Source organism: Battus philenor, unplaced genomic scaffold (assembly GCF_028537555.1).
Source record: "Battus philenor isolate CCGP_79_NKW_IND1 unplaced genomic scaffold, ilBatPhil1.0.hap1 SCAF_17, whole genome shotgun sequence".
In the NCBI taxonomy this organism is placed as follows: Eukaryota; Metazoa; Arthropoda; class Insecta; order Lepidoptera; family Papilionidae; genus Battus; species Battus philenor.
The window spans coordinates 12,487,270-12,513,355 of NW_027181679.1; the positions used below are offsets into that span (position 1 = coordinate 12,487,270).

General features: G+C 34.3%; 2 protein-coding genes across 4 annotated transcripts; both read left to right on the forward strand.

The window, feature by feature from the left end:
* The first annotated feature begins 212 nt into the window (after positions 1 to 212).
* LOC137920066 (uncharacterized) lies at positions 213 to 13,811 on the forward strand. The gene is made up of 9 exons (XM_068763298.1): positions 213 to 770; positions 1,968 to 2,159; positions 3,232 to 3,425; positions 4,915 to 5,048; positions 6,766 to 6,893; positions 8,105 to 8,345; positions 8,689 to 8,824; positions 12,939 to 13,023; positions 13,653 to 13,811. Exons 1-9 carry the CDS (start codon positions 213 to 215, stop codon positions 13,809 to 13,811), a joined length of 1,827 nt encoding a protein of 608 aa, XP_068619399.1.
* Positions 13,812 to 14,695: 884 nt separating this feature from the next.
* Positions 14,696 to 26,048, forward strand: prel (preli-like). Of its 3 annotated transcripts, none has more exons than XM_068762789.1 (7): positions 14,696 to 14,882; positions 15,254 to 15,434; positions 17,971 to 18,078; positions 20,448 to 20,553; positions 21,038 to 21,187; positions 22,562 to 22,760; positions 24,242 to 26,048. In XM_068762789.1, exons 2-6 carry the CDS (start codon positions 15,343 to 15,345, stop codon positions 22,721 to 22,723), a joined length of 618 nt encoding a protein of 205 aa, XP_068618890.1. In that variant the 5' UTR covers positions 14,696 to 14,882; positions 15,254 to 15,342; the 3' UTR covers positions 22,724 to 22,760; positions 24,242 to 26,048. The 3 variants fall into 3 exon arrangements, with proteins under 3 accessions (XP_068618890.1, XP_068618891.1, XP_068618889.1); XM_068762790.1 differs by lacking the exon at positions 14,696 to 14,882 and adding an exon at positions 14,999 to 15,154 and having other exon boundaries at positions 22,562 to 22,755; XM_068762788.1 differs by lacking the exon at positions 14,696 to 14,882 and adding an exon at positions 15,002 to 15,154.
* The last annotated feature ends 38 nt before the right edge of the window (positions 26,049 to 26,086 follow it).

The window sequence follows — 26,086 nt, forward strand, 5'->3', positions numbered from 1 at the left end:
AAACGGTAGGTCTTATTGGACATATATGGGCAGGCCTATGTCCAACATTGGACGTTATGGCTAAAACGATAATATCATCAGTCTATTATAAACAACCTCCTTAAGCAATAACCTTTTTAACTTGTAAAAAAAAATAGTATTGACAAATGACATTTTATGGTTATATTTTTGGCGAATAATTTGTTTATGAGTTTCCTATATAAATATTAAATATGAACTATTTTAAAGATTACACGCAGAAGATGCGAAAACAAGCATTACAGGTTGTTAATATTATATTATGTGGAAACATATCGCCCGAACTAAACCATTACATTCAACTGTTAGACAATTTGAAAATCAATCATGAATCATACCAAGAATATTACGGAGAGGTGAAGAGAATAATTAACAGCTTCATCATTCACTGGACGGAAGTGATGAATCGTGCTGTGAAAGAAGCGGACAAGGCATCTCAAGTTGTTACCAAAGAAGATCTCATATACTCGGTAGAGAAAACAATAGAACTACAGAAGATAAAACAGACAATTTTTGAAGAAGCGTTCCTACCAGTTGCAAGTCCTGAAGAAAAAGCAGCATACGACGAAATTCTAGAAGAGTACGACAAGTATCTGTTACAACTGGAGGAGATTAAAGTAGCAGTTAGCAAAATGCGAGACCTTGAAACTATGGAGCGTTTCGCGAAAGATCATTTTGCTATTTCATTGCGAAAGAAGAATCAGTGTTTTGTGTTTACCCACACTTATATCGCAATGATACTGGAGAATAATGTGAGTAAATTTTATTTCCACACCTGATCGATACGAACGATCGTAGTAAAGAGATTTGTCAGTCTTTCCAGAAAAAAAAACTCGAACTTAAATTTTTTGGGGACACTGGTATACCCTTAGTTTTATTTTGAGTCAAATGATGACGTCATCATTTCAGACATAGCCTAGATAGATTTCCAATGTGACGTCGCACAAAAGTCATGTCCAACGTGTTGGATGTCACCTGCTACGTTTACCAGTCCATGGAGTCTATTCCTGAAATATAGGGCCTCAGCGGCCTTCAACGCTAAGATCCCAGGTTAAAATGGTGATCAGGAACATTCAAATTATGGAAAAGTGAACATCACAAACACCCATCGATAGTCTATTACTAACTAATGAAATTATTTGTTAATTTTCCAGTTTAAGCTTTGTCTGGCGAAGGTAGTATATATCGATATTGCCAACCTTCTTTTCCATGCCACCTCCCATGGTACATTAAAACGCTTATTTCAAATTAACACCAACTGAATGCTGTGAAAAGCTACAGAAGTTGCGACGAGCCATTCAGATGTTAAGCGAGTTTTTAAAACCTGGGATTCCCCGCGGAGGCTGTAATCTGCCGCAAGGAAGTTTACTTGACTATGCCATATTATATTGATATCTTGGTCTCGTCGCGCGATTTTATCGCTAATTATTATTTACTGCAGTTATTTAATAATTTGTTTGCTTTCGCTAAATTTGGCACCGAAATCTAACATTGCATTAAAATGCCCCGGAGCGAATGAATTAAACTGGTTTCGAGTTAATTTTGAAATTGCTCCCCTTAACAATCAAATTGTCCCAATTTGGATTTGGGCCTTACGTGAGGAAACACTGATATAGATCAATTTACAGTCAATTCACGGGCTACCTCAGAAGCTTCGACTTGGGTTAGAACAGTTATATTGTTCGACGTGGTCTCGAACCATCGTGATAGCACCACGAGGGTTTTGGGGGTAGCGTGAACCATACACGCATACCCTGGGACGAGCTATCTAGAATAGCACGGCGCGAAGGAAAATCGCGTGGTGATCCCTGACCGGGAGATACCGCGGTCTCTCGTATAGCGTAGAGGGCGATCACTGGGGGGGTTTTAGTCCCCCCGAAAAAAAAAGAACAGTTACATTATCCGTATCATTTCTAATACCGTTACAAGTGTATATTCTCACTAATTAGGTAGTAAACATACGGGTGAGTCTGGAAGAAATCGAGCATCGCGTCCGCAACAACCTGCGAAGTATGAAACAGGAACGCGACGCGGAACTGACGGGACTTCTCAACGAGCTATATAACAAGAACAAGGAACACCTTGCTATGTCGAGGAAGCCCCGGCGTAACTCCGCAGAGATTGCCGAAGTAAGGTCCATGGTGATGGAGGTTTTCTTTTAATAATATCCCCCACTATTGGGGTCCTCTATTATCTATTGTCTCATGTGAAGTTTTTGCTGCTAGCCTTACGGCTTTTACAGCTTCTTCGGAAACGAGTTCACGGAACGGAGGGTGGGGTCCTCTTGTTCCACCCCCTATTTATTTGGGAACAGGGATATGATGAGGCAATAATTTTTTCGTTTGTTCTTTTTATTAATAATCTCTTTTATCTTCTTCCATTTTTTATAATTTATACTTTACATTGCTTTCATCTTTACTAATTTCATTTTTCCATCATGGTGATGAAAGTATCGTTGCTACTAACCAAAATTAAACGAAGTACACCAATACCTTACTTTGCGTCGTGGTTATGTTCCAAAAAAACAAGAAGGAAATTGAAACGCTGCAAAGTGAATTAAGTTTTTCTCTAGCAAACCATGTAAAGATCGAAGATAGGTTCCAGGGTTACGAAAATGCTACTTTTTAATAAGAAAATTGAACAAAGTAAACATTTTAAAAACAAAAATAATATAATTCTGTCAATAAATAAATTGGAATAATATTTACCTTATTTGTAACCAGAAACAACACATAAACATTTATATAAATTTATTATCCTCTATTTAAAAAAGCACAACACACTACGTAACTGAAACTGAACTTTTTAAATTAGCAAAACAAAGTGAAAATAAAACTGTATTCAAATTGCGTTGATTTTTAGTTAGAAAGGGAATCTCCGAGTTTTAATGGCATGGCGCAATTAGAAACAAAAGTGTTGCCATCTTTTAGAAAAAAAAATTAAAGACTCGAACCTAAAACAACGCAACCTCGAAAATCTAACGACGTACAGTGAAAATTAGTACTAATTCAGCAGCGCAACTTCGAAAAAAACGCAAAGCGAGGTATTTGTGTAATATTACTTATATACTTTACCGTGGCTGGGGAGAGCTAGAGGTCTCCAAAATCGGGGTCTAAAATGAGGTTTCACTTCATTACGGCTAGAGAACACTAATCCTAAATAGCTTTTTTATATTTATCATCAGTTTTATTCTACTTAATTTACATATATCAGGTGCAAGATTGCATGGAGAAGTTAAAAAAGAAGATTGAAGACCACAAAGAAGTCATTCTGACGCGTCTAGAAGAAGAAGCCAATTATTGGAAAGCAAAACTGGAAGAGTTCAATCACATTGCAAACACTTTTGATGTTTTGAAAGATGTTAAGAAGAATATTTTGGAACAACAACAAATGTACCTTGATTTAAGGTATTTAAAAGTTCAGTTTGAATATACAGGATGAAAAAAAATAAAAACTATATTCTTTTATCGATCAAACGTCAGGAAAAGAGTATGCGAGGCCGATGTTCCTCAACTCGCAGTCTTGCAAAAAGTCCATCACTAAAAGCAGGCCGAGTAAGTTTCAGTTTAAAAAATCTTAGGCGACTATATCCTAACCTTAAACCAATTGTTTTATAAATAATAAAGAATGTAATCATAATATAGTAAGAAAAAGTGCTATCATAATTTGGATTTGTATATATTCAAATCAATCAATGTTTATTATCTGCAGGCTTTATATTGATATAAGTAACTGGACTAGCATTTCACCTGAAAAAATAAATTATAGTAACACATTCCAGAGTGATCACTTTATACAGGGGATGATGGGAAATAAGTGTAAAAACGTTAAAGCCGTTAGACGGTTAGACGTTAAAAGTGTTGGCAGCTGTTTTGAGTTACTTATTTAGTGTTGCGTGTTTAAAGAAATACGATTCGATTGAGAGTGATTTTATTTCTATTGTTTCTGAAGATGTTAATGCTATTAGCCATAAGGCTTTTACAGCTTCATCGGTATTGAGTTCACGGAGCGGAAGGGTCCGTGAACTAGATTTAAAACTAGAAACTAAAACTGGTGGGGCGCTTGCCAGTTGCACGGGGACACTCGCATGTTGTTAAGGCTCTTCGCGGTAGAGCTTTGAGGGGGTGTGTTGCTGGAGTGTGCTTGCGGGTTAGGACGGCAGCATGGACCATAGGCGAGCCGAAGAGGAATCTAGATCCAACCATGGTTCGCCCACACTGTTCGCGGTTAGGGAGCGGGCGGCCGCTCACTAAAAATGGATGTTGTGGCGTGGTGGGTGATGTTTTGTTTTGTTATGTAGAACGCGACGACCTGTGTAAAGTGTTGCAGGTGCAGTGGTTGCTGATGATGCTGAGTGGTTTACTTTATTACGAAAAATTATTTCTATTTATACGTGCGAATGGATGCGCTCCATTTGGCGTCCCTCTCGCACACTTTAAGAAGGGTGTGAAGCATAAAACGCGTGTTCGCTGGAAGCCGGTCCTCAGTAGTTGTCGAACGGCGTATGCGCGCGGATCTGCCAAAAGCCTTTTGCTTACAAATGAGCTTGTAGGAGCGATTGGGATACGTTATTATCGGCAGCGTATCACACACGGGAATCCCACACCAGAGCGTTCTATATTTAGGTCGAGTGAAAGAGAGCGCACTACAATACTTCTCGCCTTGTGATTGGCTGACGGTTTATATTGGTTGAATATTGTTTTCATATATTTATGAATTGGTTTAAATATGGGTTAAGTTTGATCAATATACGCACTCCTGCTTTGGATTTCGTGCTGTCAGTACCTCTAATATCTACCGGCCCTAGGAAAAATCCCACAAGCTTCATTCATTCCCATAAAACTTTTACACCTACGATCAATGAACCTGATTATCCTAATAATTACTAACATTTAGGGATGAAAGAATACCGTTGTCGAAGCGAAAATGTTGGGAGCATATGGAAAAATCTTTTGTCACCAAGTTGGAACGTCTTGAGGAAAGAAGAAAGGAGGCGGGAAGGGCGTTGATTAGTTTCTTCAGCGTTAGAGGTATACTAACTTCATCATTTCATTCTAAACTGGTATTTTACAAAGATGATGAACAACTTATTGTAATAATTTTACAAAATATTTTTAATGAAATTTAAGTTAGACATGACTCTTTTCTTTTCTATTTTTTATGGCGACAATAGCTTACGGCTGTCATATGCAAGAGTTACGTTAGTTCACATAATCACCAAACTAAGGTCTTCTATTACATATATTAAATATATGACTATATTATTTTAATGATATTATATAGAAACATATAGATAATAGTATAATGACTTTAAGCGGTATGTCTCCATTTTTTTTTGCCGGAGAGTTGTTGAATAAATTAGCGGAAGGTAATCTATTACTAACGCCATCTATTGGCGTTGCCCAAAGTTAAAGCGTTCCGAACGCCGTCTTGTTTATAGTGCCGTAAAAGGAAGCACGACGCATCGATACTATGTATGTTTTATCTTTAGAAGTGTTTATAGTAGGCCAGTAGGTTAGAATTGATTTACTTAAACAACTTATTGAGATTTTTTCGGTGTCATGGATATTATGGTTGGAATATTCGTTTTATTTTCAGGTAATAGAAGTCTACTGCAAGGCATACGCCTACTCCAAGATGATGATGATGGCTTTGCTCTGTTCGCATTTAGCGACTTCCTGCAAACTTGACGATATCATCGGTTCACCTAGTTACTATTTTCCTATTTTATACAGAGGTTCAATCGCTTCGGTGGTTCAAGGAACAACTCTCCCTTCCTTGTGCCGTTGGTGGGTCGTTATTTATATCTTTAGGAGAATAAAACCTTAGGATATTTAATGTAATCAGGCGTTACCTCGCGGAAGTCCATCCTAAGTAAGAAAAGGACTCTGTGTTTGGCACTAATCGGTGTAACATAACTCCTGAAGATTCCCCGTGGAGGGGTGAAACACGTGTGAGTAATTTGGTGGTGGCGGTTGTGTGATTCGCATTGTTTGCCGCATACGCATTTATCAGCGGGCTGGCGGGCGGTGCATTTCATTGCACGACTACCACTGCATGTGTGTAAGTGGCTAAATATTGGTCCTTTTCTTACTTAGAATAAAACCTTAGGAGTCGGAGGTTCTCTAATACAAATAAAAGAGTAGCGTGAAGCAAGCCGCATAACGGTTCCGTATGGATCGCTATTACAGAACGCTTGTGTTTGTCAAATTCACTTGGATATATATACAGTTGTGGGATTTTATTTACTCTTTATACGCGAAGCATTTGTACTCTATATCGTCTGATGTTGAGCGATGACGAGGCCCTCTATAGTATACGCTTGGCTAGAAGAAACCCCTTCACTCTTGACTTGAATACTTCTAAGTTACAATTAGCTGGAAATAATGACGCCGTTGGGTTGTTCTATACCTTGGCTATGGCACTGTAAAAATTTTTGTAAAACGCTTAGTGTTGGCGGAAGAAATTTCAACCGTGTACGGTTGGGATAATATGGAAAAATCAATGGCATGGTGTATAAATTACTGTTTGGATGCAACTTCAGCCGTTGCTCGAAGTCCTACCAGGAGTAAATATGAAGGTTCAAGTGGCAGTTACATATCGAAGACTTAATAAAGCGATTTTAATATCTGGACATACCAACATATGTTCGCCATCATATAATAATATTTCTCGTTTTAATAGTAGTTTTATCAGTCTGCGTGGCAGGTCTATAAGATAGATATTCTATATAGATCCTGTCTCCAGGTCCTGACCGCATATTCTACAACGACAGCATCGGCCGATATTACGTGGACGAGCACGGTCATAGAGTGTACTCGTATGATTACGGTCTCAATATGTACCACGTGAACTGTGAAGGTGAACTATATAAGGTACATTTATAATTTTAGTCTTTTTTTAATTTAATGTGCTGGTCAAAGATGGATGAATGCAGTTTGAGTAAACAATTATAAAGAAATGTAAATATGCGTTTACATGTTTTTTTAATGCATGTAACAATATATGTATATATAAACATTTTTTTATTTAGTTACTTGCAACATTCTCACTTCCAATGAAAATGTGGTTAAATAAACACGTGAACTTTATTATAATATTAAAATATATATTTAAACATGTTTATATACATAATTAAGAAATTTTTAGCGGTCATACAAATTAAAATACTCATATAATTCGAATTAGTGACTAGTGGTATTCTTTAATATAAAATGATCACTATTTTAGCCTGAAAAGTTCACTGTTGGGTGGTCTATCTCCCATAGATTTCCAACAGGACTGGTTGGAAGCGACATACATCCAGGTTCATTTTAAATAGTATCAAGTATTGTTAATTGAGGTTAGGAGATCTAGATGTTGTCATCGGCGTTTCAGTCTACAGAAGCCCCCAGCAAGGCATATAATCCCCTCTAGAGAAATATAAGGGGTTTTACCATAATCACCACTTTTAGCAGAGGTTTGGCGATTGTAGTGTGGTATTATGGTACGCAGAGAACGCTACTGCCCATCCTCTGAAATTTTGTGAGCGTTGGAAAATCTTTATAATTAAAGCAAAAAGTGTGAAGTATATAAAATCCTGGGTATCGAACGTGCGACATACGATCATAAGTCGCAGTCCTCTACCCTTGAGCTACCACTACTCAAATTTAACAGGTTTATTAGATAGTGCAAAGTAATATCATAATGTGAACGCACCCTATTTTTTACAAATGGCGCCAAATGTCACTGTCCTTTGACATTTATGACGTAGATATATTGATATACTCCATTGCTTGTTAGTAACTAGTTCTCTATATGGATGCAAGTCGTAAAAGATTAACCAAGTCTGTGATAGAAAAGTAATGTGATAGTTAAAACAATTTTTTTATATCTTGGGAATACAGGAGAGGGAGGTAAGAGGAAGTCTGAACGAAATACAAAGTTACTGTAAAGAACGAAAGATGGAAAAAAAAGAAAAAATTAAGTAAAAATTAAAATTGACTATGTTGTTAGTTCAACTAGTAACCGATGTATAGCTAAAGTAAATTATTTATAAGAAATTTGATTGTAGCAACAATTGGCAGCTTTAATTATATTATCACAGACACATGACACGGAGGCATATTTCTACGACAGAAATGGTCGTTACATACTCGACAATAATGGTGAAAAAGTATACAAGATAGCCCCATGCACAAGTTCTTACCGTCTGATCGATGACGTCATGACGAAATGTACCCTCGACTGTGGGCACTCGGAGCTGTCGAACAAAAACTGCAAAATGGACATAAGGGATCGCGACAACGACCCGTATTTACCCGAAGCTAATCCTGTAGATATGAAAGGTATGATCATTTTTAACTACAAAAATAAGTATAGTTCGCGCCAAATTTTTAGACCACTGTGAAGTTGTTTCGAGAGGTACAGTCAGAGACATAAATAGTTGTTTTTTGAATTTAATTCACAAAACTCAAAGAATTTCCACTAACTCTAAAAATATTAGTAAATTTGGAAATAGAAATAGACCATAATTAATTAAGTGAAATTGTAATATGTAGCAGCCAAGTCTGAAGCTTTTCAGGGAGCCTTTCAGTTTCCTTATCTTAAAGAAGGTTTAAATCTATGCGCCCTCTGCCCTCTGTGTGATCTAGGTAAAAAAAATCGTTTACATAAAGCTTGCTATTACAGGATTGCTTAACAGTGAGACAGCTTTATATCTATGGGAAAGCTTCGGACACGTGCTCCCGGAGGTTCTGAACCAAGTCGCGTCCGACCAACCCAAGAACCCGATACACTATCTGGCACACAAGATACTGGCATATAAGTAAATTGAATGAAACCTTTTTTTGATAGTTATTTTTTTTATTAATAATCCTAATGGTCAACGGTTCATGATTTACAGTTCCACTACGATGGTCAAGTGAAACCAATCTGTCTTGGTGAGAGAAATGGCGGGAACCTTAAGAGGTAATGCAATGACCATCCACGTGGAATAGAAGTTTGATGGTAATGGGAAACTGAAAAGCCCGAATGCTGGCCAGTTACAATAACTGGTCTTATTGAAAATCTATGGGAGAAGCCTAAAATATTAAAATGACGTTTGGAAAAAATATAGTAACGCAGTGTAAATAATAATAATTTAAATAAGTTAAACATTTCAATGTTTATATTTAAATGTTTTCTTAGGAACCCTTCAGAACGAACGTATTTTATGAACTGACCTTAAACTGCATATTGCAATAGTATAGCTAGCAGTCAAAGACCTTTTCACAAGCACATATAACAGATAGTCGTATATACTGTAAAGAATCTTTAAAAACATTTTTTTATATACTTATACATACGTACGTATTATGGAACAGAGACTTTGTTTTTATTTTTCATGTATTTTTTTTATTTTCGCTCTTCTATCGTTCCTCTTATGATCTTTCATTCCTGTATTCCTTTCTTTCGCTTCTCCATTTTTACTATTATACGAACCATTCTTTCTTCTCCTCATACCTTAACAATTACTATTTCTTTGTATGGTCTATTCTATGCATAATTTTTTTTATGTATTATTTTATTTACTCGCCTATTTCTACACTTTTTTATACAATTTCAATTTTAACTCAACTGTTTCCTTTTATCACGTTTTCCGTTCCTCCTTGTCGTTGAGTAGCAAGGTCATATAGCCCTCGCTAACCATAGAAACATATTTAATAACATATTTTTATGGTAGTAACATTACAGATATGGCAAGACTGCAAAAGAAATGCAACAGAAGAAAGAGGAAATACCTACCAGGAGTAAATATGAAGGTTCAAGTGGCAGTTACATATCGAAGACTTAATAAAGCGATTTTAATATCTGGACATACCAACATATGTTCGCCATCATATAATAATATTTCTCGTTTTAATAGTAGTTTTATCAGTCTGCGTGGCAGGTCTATAAGATAGATATTCTATATAGATCCTGTCTCCAGGTCCTGACCGCATATTCTACAACGACAGCATCGGCCGATATTACGTGGACGAGCACGGTCATAGAGTGTACTCGTATGATTACGGTCTCAATATGTACCACGTGAACTGTGAAGGTGAACTATATAAGGTACATTTATAATTTTAGTCTTTTTTTAATTTAATGTGCTGGTCAAAGATGGATGAATGCAGTTTGAGTAAACAATTATAAAGAAATGTAAATATGCGTTTACATGTTTTTTTAATGCATGTAACAATATATGTATATATAAACATTTTTTTATTTAGTTACTTGCAACATTCTCACTTCCAATGAAAATGTGGTTAAATAAACACGTGAACTTTATTATAATATTAAAATATATATTTAAACATGTTTATATACATAATTAAGAAATTTTTAGCGGTCATACAAATTAAAATACTCATATAATTCGAATTAGTGACTAGTGGTATTCTTTAATATAAAATGATCACTATTTTAGCCTGAAAAGTTCACTGTTGGGTGGTCTATCTCCCATAGATTTCCAACAGGACTGGTTGGAAGCGACATACATCCAGGTTCATTTTAAATAGTATCAAGTATTGTTAATTGAGGTTAGGAGATCTAGATGTTGTCATCGGCGTTTCAGTCTACAGAAGCCCCCAGCAAGGCATATAATCCCCTCTAGAGAAATATAAGGGGTTTTACCATAATCACCACTTTTAGCAGAGGTTTGGCGATTGTAGTGTGGTATTATGGTACGCAGAGAACGCTACTGCCCATCCTCTGAAATTTTGTGAGCGTTGGAAAATCTTTATAATTAAAGCAAAAAGTGTGAAGTATATAAAATCCTGGGTATCGAACGTGCGACATACGATCATAAGTCGCAGTCCTCTACCCTTGAGCTACCACTACTCAAATTTAACAGGTTTATTAGATAGTGCAAAGTAATATCATAATGTGAACGCACCCTATTTTTTACAAATGGCGCCAAATGTCACTGTCCTTTGACATTTATGACGTAGATATATTGATATACTCCATTGCTTGTTAGTAACTAGTTCTCTATATGGATGCAAGTCGTAAAAGATTAACCAAGTCTGTGATAGAAAAGTAATGTGATAGTTAAAACAATTTTTTTATATCTTGGGAATACAGGAGAGGGAGGTAAGAGGAAGTCTGAACGAAATACAAAGTTACTGTAAAGAACGAAAGATGGAAAAAAAAGAAAAAATTAAGTAAAAATTAAAATTGACTATGTTGTTAGTTCAACTAGTAACCGATGTATAGCTAAAGTAAATTATTTATAAGAAATTTGATTGTAGCAACAATTGGCAGCTTTAATTATATTATCACAGACACATGACACGGAGGCATATTTCTACGACAGAAATGGTCGTTACATACTCGACAATAATGGTGAAAAAGTATACAAGATAGCCCCATGCACAAGTTCTTACCGTCTGATCGATGACGTCATGACGAAATGTACCCTCGACTGTGGGCACTCGGAGCTGTCGAACAAAAACTGCAAAATGGACATAAGGGATCGCGACAACGACCCGTATTTACCCGAAGCTAATCCTGTAGATATGAAAGGTATGATCATTTTTAACTACAAAAATAAGTATAGTTCGCGCCAAATTTTTAGACCACTGTGAAGTTGTTTCGAGAGGTACAGTCAGAGACATAAATAGTTGTTTTTTGAATTTAATTCACAAAACTCAAAGAATTTCCACTAACTCTAAAAATATTAGTAAATTTGGAAATAGAAATAGACCATAATTAATTAAGTGAAATTGTAATATGTAGCAGCCAAAGCTGAAGCTTCTCAGGGGATCTTTCAGCTTCCTTACCTTAAAAGAGGTTCAAAGCTAAACGCCCTCTGCGCTCTGCCCTCTCGGTGTGATCCAGGTATAAAAAAATGTTTACATAATGCTTGCTTTTACAGGATTGCTTAACAGTGAGACAGCTTTATATCTATGGGAAAGCTTCGGACACGTACTTCCGGAGGTTCTGAGCCAAGTCGCATCCGACCAACCCAAGAACCCGATACACTATCTGGCACACAAGTTGCTGGCATATAAGTAAATTGAATGAAACCTTTTTAGTTATTTTTTTATTATTAAAATCCTAATGGACAACCGGTGATCTACAGTTCCATTACGATGGTCAAGTGAAACTCATCTGTCTTGGTGGGAGAGAAATGGCGGGAACCTTAAGAGGTAATGCAATGACCATCCACGTGGAATAGAAGTTTGATGGTAATGGGAAACTGAAAAGCCCGAATGCTGGCCAGTTACAATAACTGGTCTTATTGAAAATCTATGGGAGAAGCCTAAAATATTAAAATGACGTTTGGAAAAAATATAGTAACGCAGTGTAAATAATAATAATTTAAATAAGTTAAACATTTCAATGTTTATATTTAAATGTTTTCTTAGGAACCCTTCAGAACGAACGTATTTTATGAACTGACCTTAAACTGCATATTGCAATAGTATAGCTAGCAGTCAAAGACCTTTTCACAAGCACATATAACAGATAGTCGTATATACTGTAAAGAATCTTTAAAAACATTTTTTTATATACTTATACATACGTACGTATTATGGAACAGAGACTTTGTTTTTATTTTTCATGTATTTTTTTTATTTTCGCTCTTCTATCGTTCCTCTTATGATCTTTCATTCCTGTATTCCTTTCTTTCGCTTCTCCATTTTTACTATTATACGAACCATTCTTTCTTCTCCTCATACCTTAACAATTACTATTTCTTTGTATGGTCTATTCTATGCATAATTTTTTTTATGTATTATTTTATTTACTCGCCTATTTCTACACTTTTTTATACAATTTCAATTTTAACTCAACTGTTTCCTTTTATCACGTTTTCCGTTCCTCCTTGTCGTTGAGTAGCAAGGTCATATAGCCCTCGCTAACCATAGAAACATATTTAATAACATATTTTTATGGTAGTAACATTACAGATATGGCAAGACTGCAAAAGAAATGCAACAGAAGAAAGAGGAGGCGGCTAAATATCGTGACGCAATTTACAAAGACCGTAAAGAGGTCTGTGCTATTTTTACTTTTTATAATTATTATTATGATTTTATTACCATAACGAAAAATGTAATGTTATTTATGATGCTATAATTAACTTTGGAAATAAACGTTAATTAAAAATAGCGTCGGCTGGAAGGGTTAAACTATATACATGTATACTACATATTTCTATATTAATAGTCAAAGTCAAGTTTAAAGACGATATTTTATAATATGGATCGGATGGTGTCGTGACTTGCCTGTGCGACTTTACATGCGTTTAAACAAAACGAACTGTTCTGAAAAAAATAAAAATGAAAATATACAGGTAGATTGGTTAAACGAATAAAAGCTTTGAAAAGATTTATAGGCATCTGTAGCTCATTTGTCAGCTAAAAGCTATAGCTTTTACGCATATTTCCGTTCACCCTATATAAAGTTATCGTTCTGAAATGTTACATTATTTTATTTTATTGGAATGTCACACGCCAGTAACTCCTGGCAGTACAAAATCTGCAAAGACAATGCAATAATTAATTTTATTACATATTCTGAACTATGAATAAGCTTTTTCTAATAATTTCAGGTATTATTTGTTAGAACATGTCAAAAAAGTCGATGTACTTACTTTTAAAGAGATGCTTTTTTTTCATCAGAAAGCAATAGCAGCCAGTAAGGCGTGGAAAGCGAAGCAAGTGAAACGTCGCAAGCCCGAAGAATCGGATGACTCCGATGGTCGCGCCTATGAAGCGTTTGTCGCTCGCCAGGAGTTTATTATTTCTTTGGAGACTATTTACGGTGACTTCATGTTTTAGAAGAATTAAAATTCATGTATTTTTTTCTTAACCTCATTTTTAAAATTTAAAACAGGTGAAAATCTGACCTGTCATTGCACAATTATAAAATAAATTAATTAAAATTAAAGTGTTTAATTTTTTTACTAATTATGATAGTAAGAAATACTAAAAAAAAGCTAGATATACCTACCTTATCTATTTATTTAATTAATGGGTATAATACTTATATATTTTCATCCTGAATTTGTTTTATTATTATTATATCTTCTTTTTTAAGATGATAAAGTGTCTTCCATTTAATAGCAGTTAGCTAGTTAGTCAATTTTGATTGCATGAAAATGAAAATGTTCAACTTATCTAACTAATCATTAATAAATTTACACGGGGAAAAATGTCAGTAAACCTCTCTTGTCTGTACTGTATGTACCCCTTGCATAATATGTTGGATATATATTTTTACTCTACGAAATTAGGTTACTTTTGGACTGATTACCGTTTAACTTATAATTTAGAGTTTTCTTGCAATAACTCATACTTAATATTACCTTGGTGTGTTTTTCGGGCAACGATGGCAAGTATTTGCAAGGATTCTAGGTTTGTAAGTTTTCGGCATAAGTGTCTAGGTATTTTTGAACTTCATGACAATTTCTGATGCCAACTATAAACATTTGTTCTCAAGAAATATATATAGAATTCGCTTTGTACACCGTATAACAACGTATAGTCATAATATTTTATTATTAAAATAGACGATTATTGTTAGTAATTCTTTATTAACAATTACAAAAATTATGTAATACATAACAAGAAAATTTCCTCATAAATTTGTTAAAGTTTATTATATATTAAAGGAAATTTTGGTTGTAAAACTAGCAACACTGGTAACTTAATTCTATGGACTCTGGAATTGTCTAATTTACCTGTCAATAGTTATTGAAATTTTATCAAAAACACATGAAATATGAATGGTAACATGCGGTTACGGACGACGCGTGTAACATTTCCTTAAAATAAGCGTTAAAATTTTAATTAACGTCTACGACCGACAAATACAATATTAAAACGAACTTAGTTTACTCCGGCGAAGTGGTAAATTATGACTCTTATTTACATTTTTTTTTTATAATTTAATTATCAAATGGTGTGAAATATTTTAATATTGAAGCGATAAAAATGTATGAGAGGTAAAGCGTCTTTAAAAGGTTATTAATTTGTTATGTTTGTGTACGAGAACGAACAAGAGCACAATGTGGTCGGTTCTTTTTGTTTACTTCGGTCAGCGCTCGCGAGAACACGTACGTGACGGTCATCACAGAGCTCTCTTTGCGTCTCCATTAATTCAATTGAAATGATTTTGTGCGGTTCGTAAGATGACCTAATTCCGACTGTTTATGTAATCGGATACCATATCGATGTTTTATTATAAATAAAATATAAGTGCGTTTCCGTATTCTTAACAGGTTTCTTTCAAAAATGACGCGGTGTTAAGGTCGTCGATCTCGCATTTGCCACCATTCCAGATTATAAATTGATAAAACGAAGTGAAAATATGGCCAGGTACTTTGAGAACACCACAACCTTCAACTTTAGTTGGGACCAAGTTGCGTGTGGGTACTGGAAAAGATACCCTAATCCACAGAGGTAAGATGCAATTTAAATAATAAACACTAATATTTTTAATGCCTTAACCTTGTACAAAGTATACAAATAATTTAACATGTGTCCTTTTGTTAATTTAATTGATTATATTTACGTAATGTATATGTTAACATTTCGATTTGGTATCAGAATTTTTTCCTTCTTATCTAGTTTTCTAAAGTTATCCAATTGTCTATGAGGATATATCCATTTGTAAAGGTGGGGTGCATAATATATAGCCTTGAATTGCAATTAATAGCTGCAATCTACAATACCATGTATACAAAGACTTTTATATTGTATTGTATGGCTTCAAATATGTAAAACAGGTCTATTGTCATAAATTGTTGAACATTCCTAACCTTTGTTAATTTCTAAACTCTTCTTTTTTGTTATAAAGTATGTAATGTTTACACTATCACACTGAACATAATAACAAGGATTCTTTTAGTAATTTGAGAAAATTTACTCACTAATTTATTTGTATTCGTACAGATGTACAAATATGGTATATTTAATGTATATAGTCTTGATAAGAGTATTAGAATAAGTTCATATCAGACTTGAATAACTAGGTATATAAACTTGTATATATTGATTTATATAAGACAACTTAGCATTTCATGGGTTGTCTATGAAGACACACTGGATATGGTGGTTGATACTGTTTAGCCACAGAGCAGCTAGTTCAGGAAGGCCTGGCACATGAAAAATTTAGAAGTAACTTAATATGTGGTATAAGACATTCATCTGTTTGTAGATATTGCAACTTACTTATTACCATGTTTCATACCATGGCTATTTTTGAAGATTTTCCATCCAAGCCGCATGAGGCATATATAACCCACACTTTAAAAATTAAAAAATGTTGTTTAAGGCATATGCTTTACAATTTTTCAATACTGCATAGCTATAATTAGTTTGAAAAATTTATAAATTTTAATATGCATTACATATATGTCTATGTGATGTGAAATTATCTATATTCAAACTTACAAAACATTTTTTAAGAATCCTTTGTTTTTAATGATAACTGCAAATGGCCTGAATGGAAAACATGGGGTTGTATATCCCCACATGGCATGAAATGTGTTAATAGGTGATAATATCAAAAGGATAAAAGTAAATCAAGCTATACATACATGTGTCTGTTTGTTTTCCTGTTTATTGTCTATTATGTACACTAGTAAATTTGAATTTAATGACTATAGATAACTGTTAGAAGATAACTTTGTTATACTAAACATATTACAACACAATGGACATATTCTACTATTTATTGTTGCTCTATGGTAGTCTATTGTTTTACTGTAAACAGTAAATCAAGAAGGAATTTTAAATTAACAGTTTTTATATGCTCATTTTTTATAGAATGTCTTTGGGTAAATCAAAGTTCTCCATATGTCCAGCTGTGGACATATCAAGGCCGAAATTATAATGATGGATGGATAAATGTTTTTTGTATGCAGTGGAAGTAGGAGTAAGAAATATAGTAGCAAAATGTCTGTACATCTTGCAGCAAGAGTTAGGCTTTTGATGATTGAGCCCCAGCTCATCTCTGGTATGGACTTGTAAAGCCGCATTAGTTGCATTATTCAAAATTGTAATAAAAATTGCTCAATGTCCAAAGGGGCCTCGATAAACCTGCTCCATGGCTCAATAGCTTGAGTACCATACCAGGTTCCTCTCCCTATAATACAATTGAACTTGGAACCAATTTAGATAATCAAAGAAACATTGTATTATATAGTAATATATACATTAGGAAGACTGGAAGGTAATGTTGTTTATGTCAACATATTTTACAGAAAAAACTATTGATGTTTATCATTCCGGCGTTGAAAATTTCTATACTAGATGGCAAAAGGTTGTTGATAATGATGGTGAATATATAGTTGATATAAATTAAAAATGTAGTCCTGTGAATTTAACTTATGAATGAGACATTACTATCCAGTCCCACTAATAATTTAAACTGTAGGTTGTCAATCTTTTACAGATTATGTTTTACAAATAATTATGCCAATTATATATGTTTGTCGTGTTGAATATTAATTATCTTTCCAAAAATCTCTATTTCTTACTTAGAAACTCATGACTTGACACTAATAACTGTAGAGGACAGAAAGAATTATGACCATTTCTATGTGTCGTCTCAGGATATAAATAACGCAAGCTACTAGTGGGTAGAACACATTGTAGACTGGAGCAGTATATAAATTGTTATAGCAAGTAAGCCAACATATAATGCATTCTCCATACAACAGTGTATATCACAGCAATAGTTATTTTATATTCTTTGATTATTTATTTTGATTGTCAAAACTGACTACCTACTCTAAGTGACATTGCTTCAACTCAACTCCTCGAGGGATCCCAGTAGACCCTTAATATGACCTAGATATGTATCCCTGGTGAACCATAATGGTTGGCCCTGTGGAATGTTAACCCCATACACTATATTAGTATGTGAGCAAGTCACCTCTTCCACACTTGATATATGCAATTCTAGACATTAAAATGTGATATAATTTTCCAGCACACATGTACTGTCAGAGGACACCTGGAGCAGGCAAGTTAGAGATGGATGCCTATACACGAAGCGGCTTTTAACAAAAACGAATAGAGTGCCAAAATGGGGAGAGAGGTATGTATGAGTTTACATAGAAAATATTTTGACCATACACAGTAAAATATATATATGTATGTATATTTAAGAAAAAAAATCTTTTCTAGTGTGAAGGACCTTATAGGTAATAAGACATGGTATTAACACTAATTATACCAACACTTATTGGGTCCTACTAGAATGTATGGAATATGGTAGTTAGGAAGGAAATACAAATATTTTTTTTTATAATTAGACAAATTGATACGTTGATCATTTCTTATACAAACGCAAAATACAAAAATTTTTGATCCATAGCTCATCATATTGTTTAAATTTTCAATGCAAAATATCAAAATGGGTCATTTGACCCGTAATGGTATATTTAGTGTTAAGCATGTTGTAAAAAAGACCAGAAAAACCACGTCTAAGTTTGTTATAGACTGCAGATCAGGGCGCTGTAGAATCCTCACAGCATTAAGATAAAGGACCCCATAATGGAAGAGTTCAATTTTGATTCAAGTTTTTTTCTAGCTGGCATTCTTCCCATGACATTCACGAGTGGTATAAATGATCTAATTTGAATAAAAATATGAATAAATGTATAAATAGTATCAAGATTTGAACAGTTTTGATACTTGATTAGTTGTCATTAATATAGAATGCAATTACAGAGCAATGCAACATAGTTTTATAATGCAATACATATATATTCTGTGAGTTTTAGAATGAGATGTGTTGACTTAAGTAATAATAACTTTATAAGCTCTATAGGTGTATATATCTCTCTTCAGCCCACAGACACCTGCTGCTAGGCATATACCTCCCCCAAAGGTCACCACGATGACTGGTTCTTCGCTGCACACATCCAGCGACCTTATCTATGTCTCGTGGTGGCCACTATAGAACCTTTCGGCCTCAAAGACCATCAATTGCACGAGCAAGCAATTTTTCAATTCTGCAATTAAGCAATTAAGCAATTCTTCGAGCTATGTCCGTGACTCTGGTTCTCCTTCGGATCTCCTCCTAGCACTCCATTGCATAGAAAAAGCGTTTCCAAAATTTGGATCACTATTGTACATGTTTAAATTATTCTACTATTCTATCTGATCTTACAAATATGGTATTGCCAGAAATTATTGACATCAATATGCCAATGTAACATATTTCAGAGCGATCACTTTATACAGGATCATTTAAAATAGATGTAAAAGCGGTTTTTAGATCTATGACTAAACTCTGCAGTATTTTCAATTACTTTAAAGTATAAAGATTATATTCTAAAAAGCCTTCAGTCTTTATAAGAAAAATATTCTAGAATTTTATCTTATCAGCCGTTACGCAACAATCAGTGATAAATCTACATGTTTGTTTGTTTCAAACTCGATTTTAATGGTATCAACCTTGAGTAAAGGTGATAACTAAAAATAGAATGTAATTCATTTTGTTTTTATCTATCATTAACATTAGTCAGGCAAAACATCAAAAAATTGAATTGATTGGCGGATAAATATTTTCAAATTATAGATTATAAATAAATAATCACTCCATAAATCACGTTATTTTAAATTTTATTGTACATAAAGTTTCATTATACAAATCCTGTGATTTTAATTTTTTTTTCTAGTTCTTGTAACTTATTATTTAATTATATTAAAAAACGTTTATACTAAACGCGGAAACATGTAATGACCCCTTGCATAAGTCGCCTTTTATGGTGTAGTTTTAAAGTTTCCTCTAGAAGTAAAAATAAAAGAGGGCTGCGTGGAATTACAAAATAATAGTTTATAACTTTTTATTTTCTTTTAACAAATTTTCTAAAATAAAAGTAGCCTATGTTACTTCTTATTACATTAGCTACGTATATACATATATCTATGTATATATGTGTATGCATATATATGTATCACATATTAGTGCATATGCATGTGTGAAAATAGTTTTATTATTTTAGTATTACAAAACACACTCCATTTTTATTTTTTTCTATAGATATATATGTTGATATATTCAGATATATATAAATCTTGTATATGTATATATATATATATATAAATCAAGCAATATATTTTTAAGAATTTTAGCTGTTGTAAAGTTTTTTTTTTTAATTTAATTTGTATTTGTTTGGCTTTACCCCTGAAGTTCCTTATCATATCAGCCAGTAGATGCTCACTTGACGACTTGTCTTCCGCTGCCCTCATTCAGCTACTTCTTGCGACCTTGACTATTTTTGTCCACCTAATGGGGTGGGGGGCTTTCCCACACCGCGTACACGGGCTAGGTGTTGCCACTCGAAAACATTTTTTTCCCAACGGCCGTCAATTATACAAGCTATGTGCTCCATCAGTAAGAGTTATGAAAAGTCATAAGATATCTGATGAGTGGTTGAAAAAGTGATGTATTTTCAGGTTCTTCAGTGCAAAGTCTGTAAAAATTATAGAAGAGAGTATAGTCGATCCAAAGGAGAAAATTCTAGTCACATACACAAGAAATTTAGGGTACACAAAAGTAATGGTGAGTTAATTTTTTTTTAACCCTTTCGTCACCGGCGCCGGAGTTAGCCGGCATCCACAGCCGGCTTATGTGTAGATCCCTGTTTTAAGATCTATCACAGCCAAATAAATCACTAAGAATTATTCTAACTTTTATTTTGTAATATACCAGTAAAATCTTTAAATATGTAACACAAATGAGAATATTCGAACACCAGCCATGCAATGTGCACACTTTGCGGCGCACATGCCCGGTTCAATATCGTTCACTTTAGCGGAACGAACTGCGGTAAGGAAAGAGTTAATCGACTACAGGCAAAGTATTTGACCTCTGTATCGCCTGATGTTTACATGAAAGAAATTAAATCTTTTTTATTATTATTTAGCCTAAACTTAATCTATCTAGACTATATAGTAAATGTAAAGCCTATCTTGTGGAAGTCCTACTAATAACATATGATATATGTTGGTCTACGAATGTATTTCAATGTATTTCGAAATTGCAGAGTGTAGTGGAGCGTGTGGAGTACAGGTCTCTGGGCGCTGGACAGACGGTCGCCCGCAGGTCGGCTTGGATAGACTCCCAGGTGTTCGGCTTCTCGCGAGCGATTCGCGCTTTCGGTGTCGAGAGGTTCCGGAAGAACTGCACTCAGATGGTAATCTTCTTTCGTCAAAGTCCTAACGACATCCACAAGGTAGTGTCACACCCACTGAATGCAGGCCTTGAATTGATCCTGATGGAGATTTATGTGGAGGTCTAACTCATATATTGGACATCCTTCAGTTGCGGTGATGGTGATGACTAGATGCAATGTCAATGTTTCATAACAATCTGTGATCAAACAATTTTCAACCCAAAATGTTGTCACAGTCTATGCTGATAATCCTAAAGATTATTAAGATGAGCAGTGTTTCCCAGCGTGAAGGCAATTAGATTGTTAAGAGCAGCAATTCGAAAATGGACTCGACACAAGCTTAACCCTTTCGCTTTAATATAAAAGTTTTATATGTGACATAGGGAGTGTAAGAATTTTAGAAAGGCTTAAGGTGGAGCATGGCATATAAATCATCATGTCAGACGATGGACGCCCACTGCAAGGCGGATGACCAGTCTTGCGCTGCCAGCATTCGATTTCCTGCAAGCTTGACTATATCATCAGCCCTTCTAGTGGGGGGTATACCCAAGCTGCGTCTACCGTCATGTGATCGCCACTCGAGAATCATTCAGCCCCAACGGCTGATGGTTGAGTGACTTATTCTGCCCACTGCCATTTCAGACGAGCAATTGGTTCATGGTTATTTTGCTGTATATTTTGGTGAATATATACAATTTAAAAACAGATATAACTCCTTAATATTTCATGGTTTCACCAGCATGTGCCGAGTCCATTCCGATGTATGTGGGTGTCGACCTGCTTAACAGAATTTTGGGAGGTCCCCTTATAATGCAATGTTCACCTTTACAAACCAAACAAAAAAACCAAAGTCTTACCAATGAAAATCCTACCTAATTTATTTATTTGGTAGAATACAAAGTATTTTGAGTTTTTTGTCCTACCAAATAATAAAATCCTACCAATGCTTGACCTATCTCCACCGTATTTATTCATGCACCCCCACCCCCTGTTTTACGAACGAAAGGCCCTCCGCCTCTGTTTCTCCTATCTTAATCTATTTTTCTTAATTTATTTTATTTTCTCTTCCTTCTATTCGTCGCATAATCTCACAATTTATTTTCTTTCTGCCTTCCACTTCTGCACTTCCACAGTATTTTCCACTTTATAACGTCCATTTAGATCAATAAAAAAAATTACACTTTTTTTCTCTTTTTTTTTTCATTTGCCAAAGCCAAACAGCCTAAGAAGTTCACTCACAAGGTAGATAGACTAACTTCTTAAGAAAACTCTTAATGCAGAACATCTTCAACCAATACTATTTGAAATCTATGAGGAATGCTCATGTCCAGTAGTGGACAACCATCAATTTAAATCACATCGCTTTCTCTATACTACCATTTACTACATTTCCAGGTGAATGGTTTCAACCACGTGCTGCACAGCATGTTTCCGAGGCAGGTCCCACAGCATAGCGCCACGCCCATGAGCAGCACGCTCAAAGAGATGAGAGACGCCGCCGCCGCTGCCACCGACCGCGCCAAGGCGAACGTTCTCTCCTCCGTCAACAGGACATAACACGACAAGCCAGGCGACTCTGGCTCTTAATAGTAAGGTATTAAACCATAAATTACTCTGGATATATAAAATATTTAATGGAATCAGACGTTACCTCGCGGAAGTCCATCCTAAGTAAGAAAAGGACCAATATTTAGCCACTTCCGATAACATAACTCCTGAAGATGCCCCGTGGAGGGTTGAAACACGTGTTGAGTAATTTGGTGGTGGCAGTTGTGTGATTCGCATTGTTTGCCGCATACGCATTTATCAGCGGGCTGGCGGGCGGTGCATTTCATTGCACGACTACCACTGCATGTGCGGAAGTGGCTAAATATTGTTCCTTTTCTTACTCTGGATATATAAAATGTACATAAAAGTCAGTTTATAGAATTATGTAATATACCTTTTTTTTATCCGGAAAACAAACAGTGTCTTATAACTACAAATAAAAACCTAAATAAAAACTATACACCAATTACATGTTTTCGCACATTGATACACAAACATAACAAACGCAGAAAGTAAAAAAACAATAAAAAATACATTATTGCCTTTAAGTTGAGCGAATACACTAAAGTTAATATGAAGCTATCATCATGCTCCAGAACTATCAAACCAAGCCTTCGATAAAGTTTGTTTAATAAGTGATGAATGGTAAGACAGTGCATAAGAACTTGTAGTTGAGTTTAAGTACACAGTCTAGTGCAATGAAGTATGATATACCTTCATGATATACTTCATAAGTCGGATAAATGAAGGTGCCCGAATTGTTCAACTACAAGAAAATTTCTCTCCCAAACTGATATAGTCTTAAATTAAATATTCTGTATACCATATATGCTTAAGGAAAATGTCAAAGATCAATGTGTGTTACCATCGATGATTTATAGCACTGAAACATGGTTTCTCACTCTGGATCTCATTGACAAGCTCCTTGTCGCTCAACTGGAATCTCTACAAGATTGAATAAGTAATAAGGAAATCCGTAAAGAAAGTAACCGAACTTGCCCAGTGGATCAGCAAAGTGAAGTGGCAGTAGATAGGTCACATAGCACGTAGAAAAGATGCCACTGGAGCTTTAAAGTTCTAGAGATCACGAACCTGCAAGCTCAGCGTAAGGTGTCCACCCAGGTGTCCAGCTGTGGACGACCTGCAGCATTGATGATGATTATGAAATACGCTAGATCACTAATACGCATAAAATACACTAACTGTAAATAAAAAATGTGTAAATGTAGCTCTTATTTATAACTAAGGCAATTAATATCATTGTTTCCTTACTGTCTAAGTATTTACAGTTTGTTTGCGTTAAAAATTTCTGTAATTAGGCACACGGACAATCTTTGTCCGCGGACCTAATCACGCCGTGTTCCTTATTAAATCATGTTGTGTCTTAAAGGATATTTTTAACTGGTTACTATGAGCTTAATTGGAATGATTAGGCAGACGGACAATGATGGTTTATTGCGTTCTTAACGCGAAAAAACTAGATATGTAATTTTAAGCGTTATAAATGAAGTGCTAATTTTTTTTCAGCGAATGGCTTTTCAAGTACCCGATTACAGTTATCATTGGCAACGATGTCACATTGAACCACAGTAGAAGAATGGGCTACCTCAAATATAAGGCCAGAGACTTTAGGTCTAATAGCTTGACGTAAAGGGTGGGGTATAAATAAAGCCTTATCAAGGTATCCAACAGATCTTCAAAAATATTATTCTAATAAATACCGAAAGATTAAGCTATGGAAACTGCCATCATTTTTTCTTGAACATTTTGTTCTAGTTTAGAAACTTCCAGGAGATTCAGCTCTTTAGATATCCCCATAAAAAATCACATGGTGACAATTCTGGAATACGTGGTGACAATTAATCATCTTCTATATGACTTTTCCTGAGGTAATTTACCGTACTACCCGCATGCTGGCATTAAATGTGTGATAAGATACCACATTCTGTTATGATTGGCCTTGGGAAAAAATGTCTTTATTATGACCCACCCTGTATTTTTCAAAATAAAATCATGGTTCAAAAATACGAGTGCAATGCATTGTTAACATAGATTTATGTTTATTTTTAATAATTATATTCATATTTAAAAACACTCGCAATGAACAGCATAATATGTTATTTTGATAAATATTTTAAGTAATGATACAATGAAAAATGAATACATTTGTAATTATGTCTGTGACTTCATCTGGATATATAATCTGTTATGGCGTATGATTTAAAAAAAAAACTGAATTTTTACCTATATTATTTTTGATAAATAATTTTGTTGCTTAAATCAAGTTTGATAATTAAATCTTTAGATTTATTTAAGTATCTAAACATATGAAGAATACATTAAAATAAATTTTCACGTTAAAGACTGAGTAATTTTAAAATATCTGTGGTCAGTAAAATAATTGCCATATACATAAAAAAATATTACAGATAAATGTTATTATTTAATCTTGAATGCTTTATTTACATAGCAGATGTGAGATAAAGATGATATGCTGTTAGTTTGGCATGCCACTAAATATGCCAGATGAGGTCGCAGCGATGTCGCTCATATATTTCTTCACTGCCTAAACCACAATGCATAATCAATTTAGCTACTTGTACCTTTAACCACATTCCAACGGTGGAATATGCACGCTTGCGAATTAAAATCTTTTTTGATTTTAAATTTATTTTCGGCCTTAGTATATATATACTTTCATAATTTCTCAATTTAAACATGTTCTTAATCTGAATATACCTAAACAAAGCATTTTTAAATCACGACTGAACTTATCAATGTACGTGTTGACAAATGATGTAATTGATAAAAATTGTAAATGAAACATATATATTGATATATTATTAGCAAAAAAAATGTATTTTTTTCTTTATAATTTAGTCGCGGTGTTTGAAAATTTAGTTTGTAAAAGTTAGAAAAGATTTGCTTAAATTAAAAATTGTGGAAATATGACATTATATACTGGCAACATTATGTAAAACGATGAATATAGGTTAGAAATTTTTGGCGGGAATATATTTTTTGTAGCGCTAAAAAAATTGTCCTGTACGAAATTATTTACTGTCTCTTATTTATCAATTGTTAGAATATATTTAATATAAATATTTTAAGTATTTCTTCTGCATTTTAGCTATTTCCCTAATAATATTGTTATAAGATATTAACGCAAATCTAAAAATGAGATATTTTAACATACATTGTTATAATTGAATTGTGAAGTAAAATGGTGGTTTGAATCGTAGAATATATATGAGGGTTCAAATAGCTGTTAAAATATTATAGTAAAACTTAGTGTAGTTACCATTGTGGGAATGCGAAATGGAAGAATGGAGAAATAAATAGATTACAAAGTAATTTTTTGTTTTTATTTTC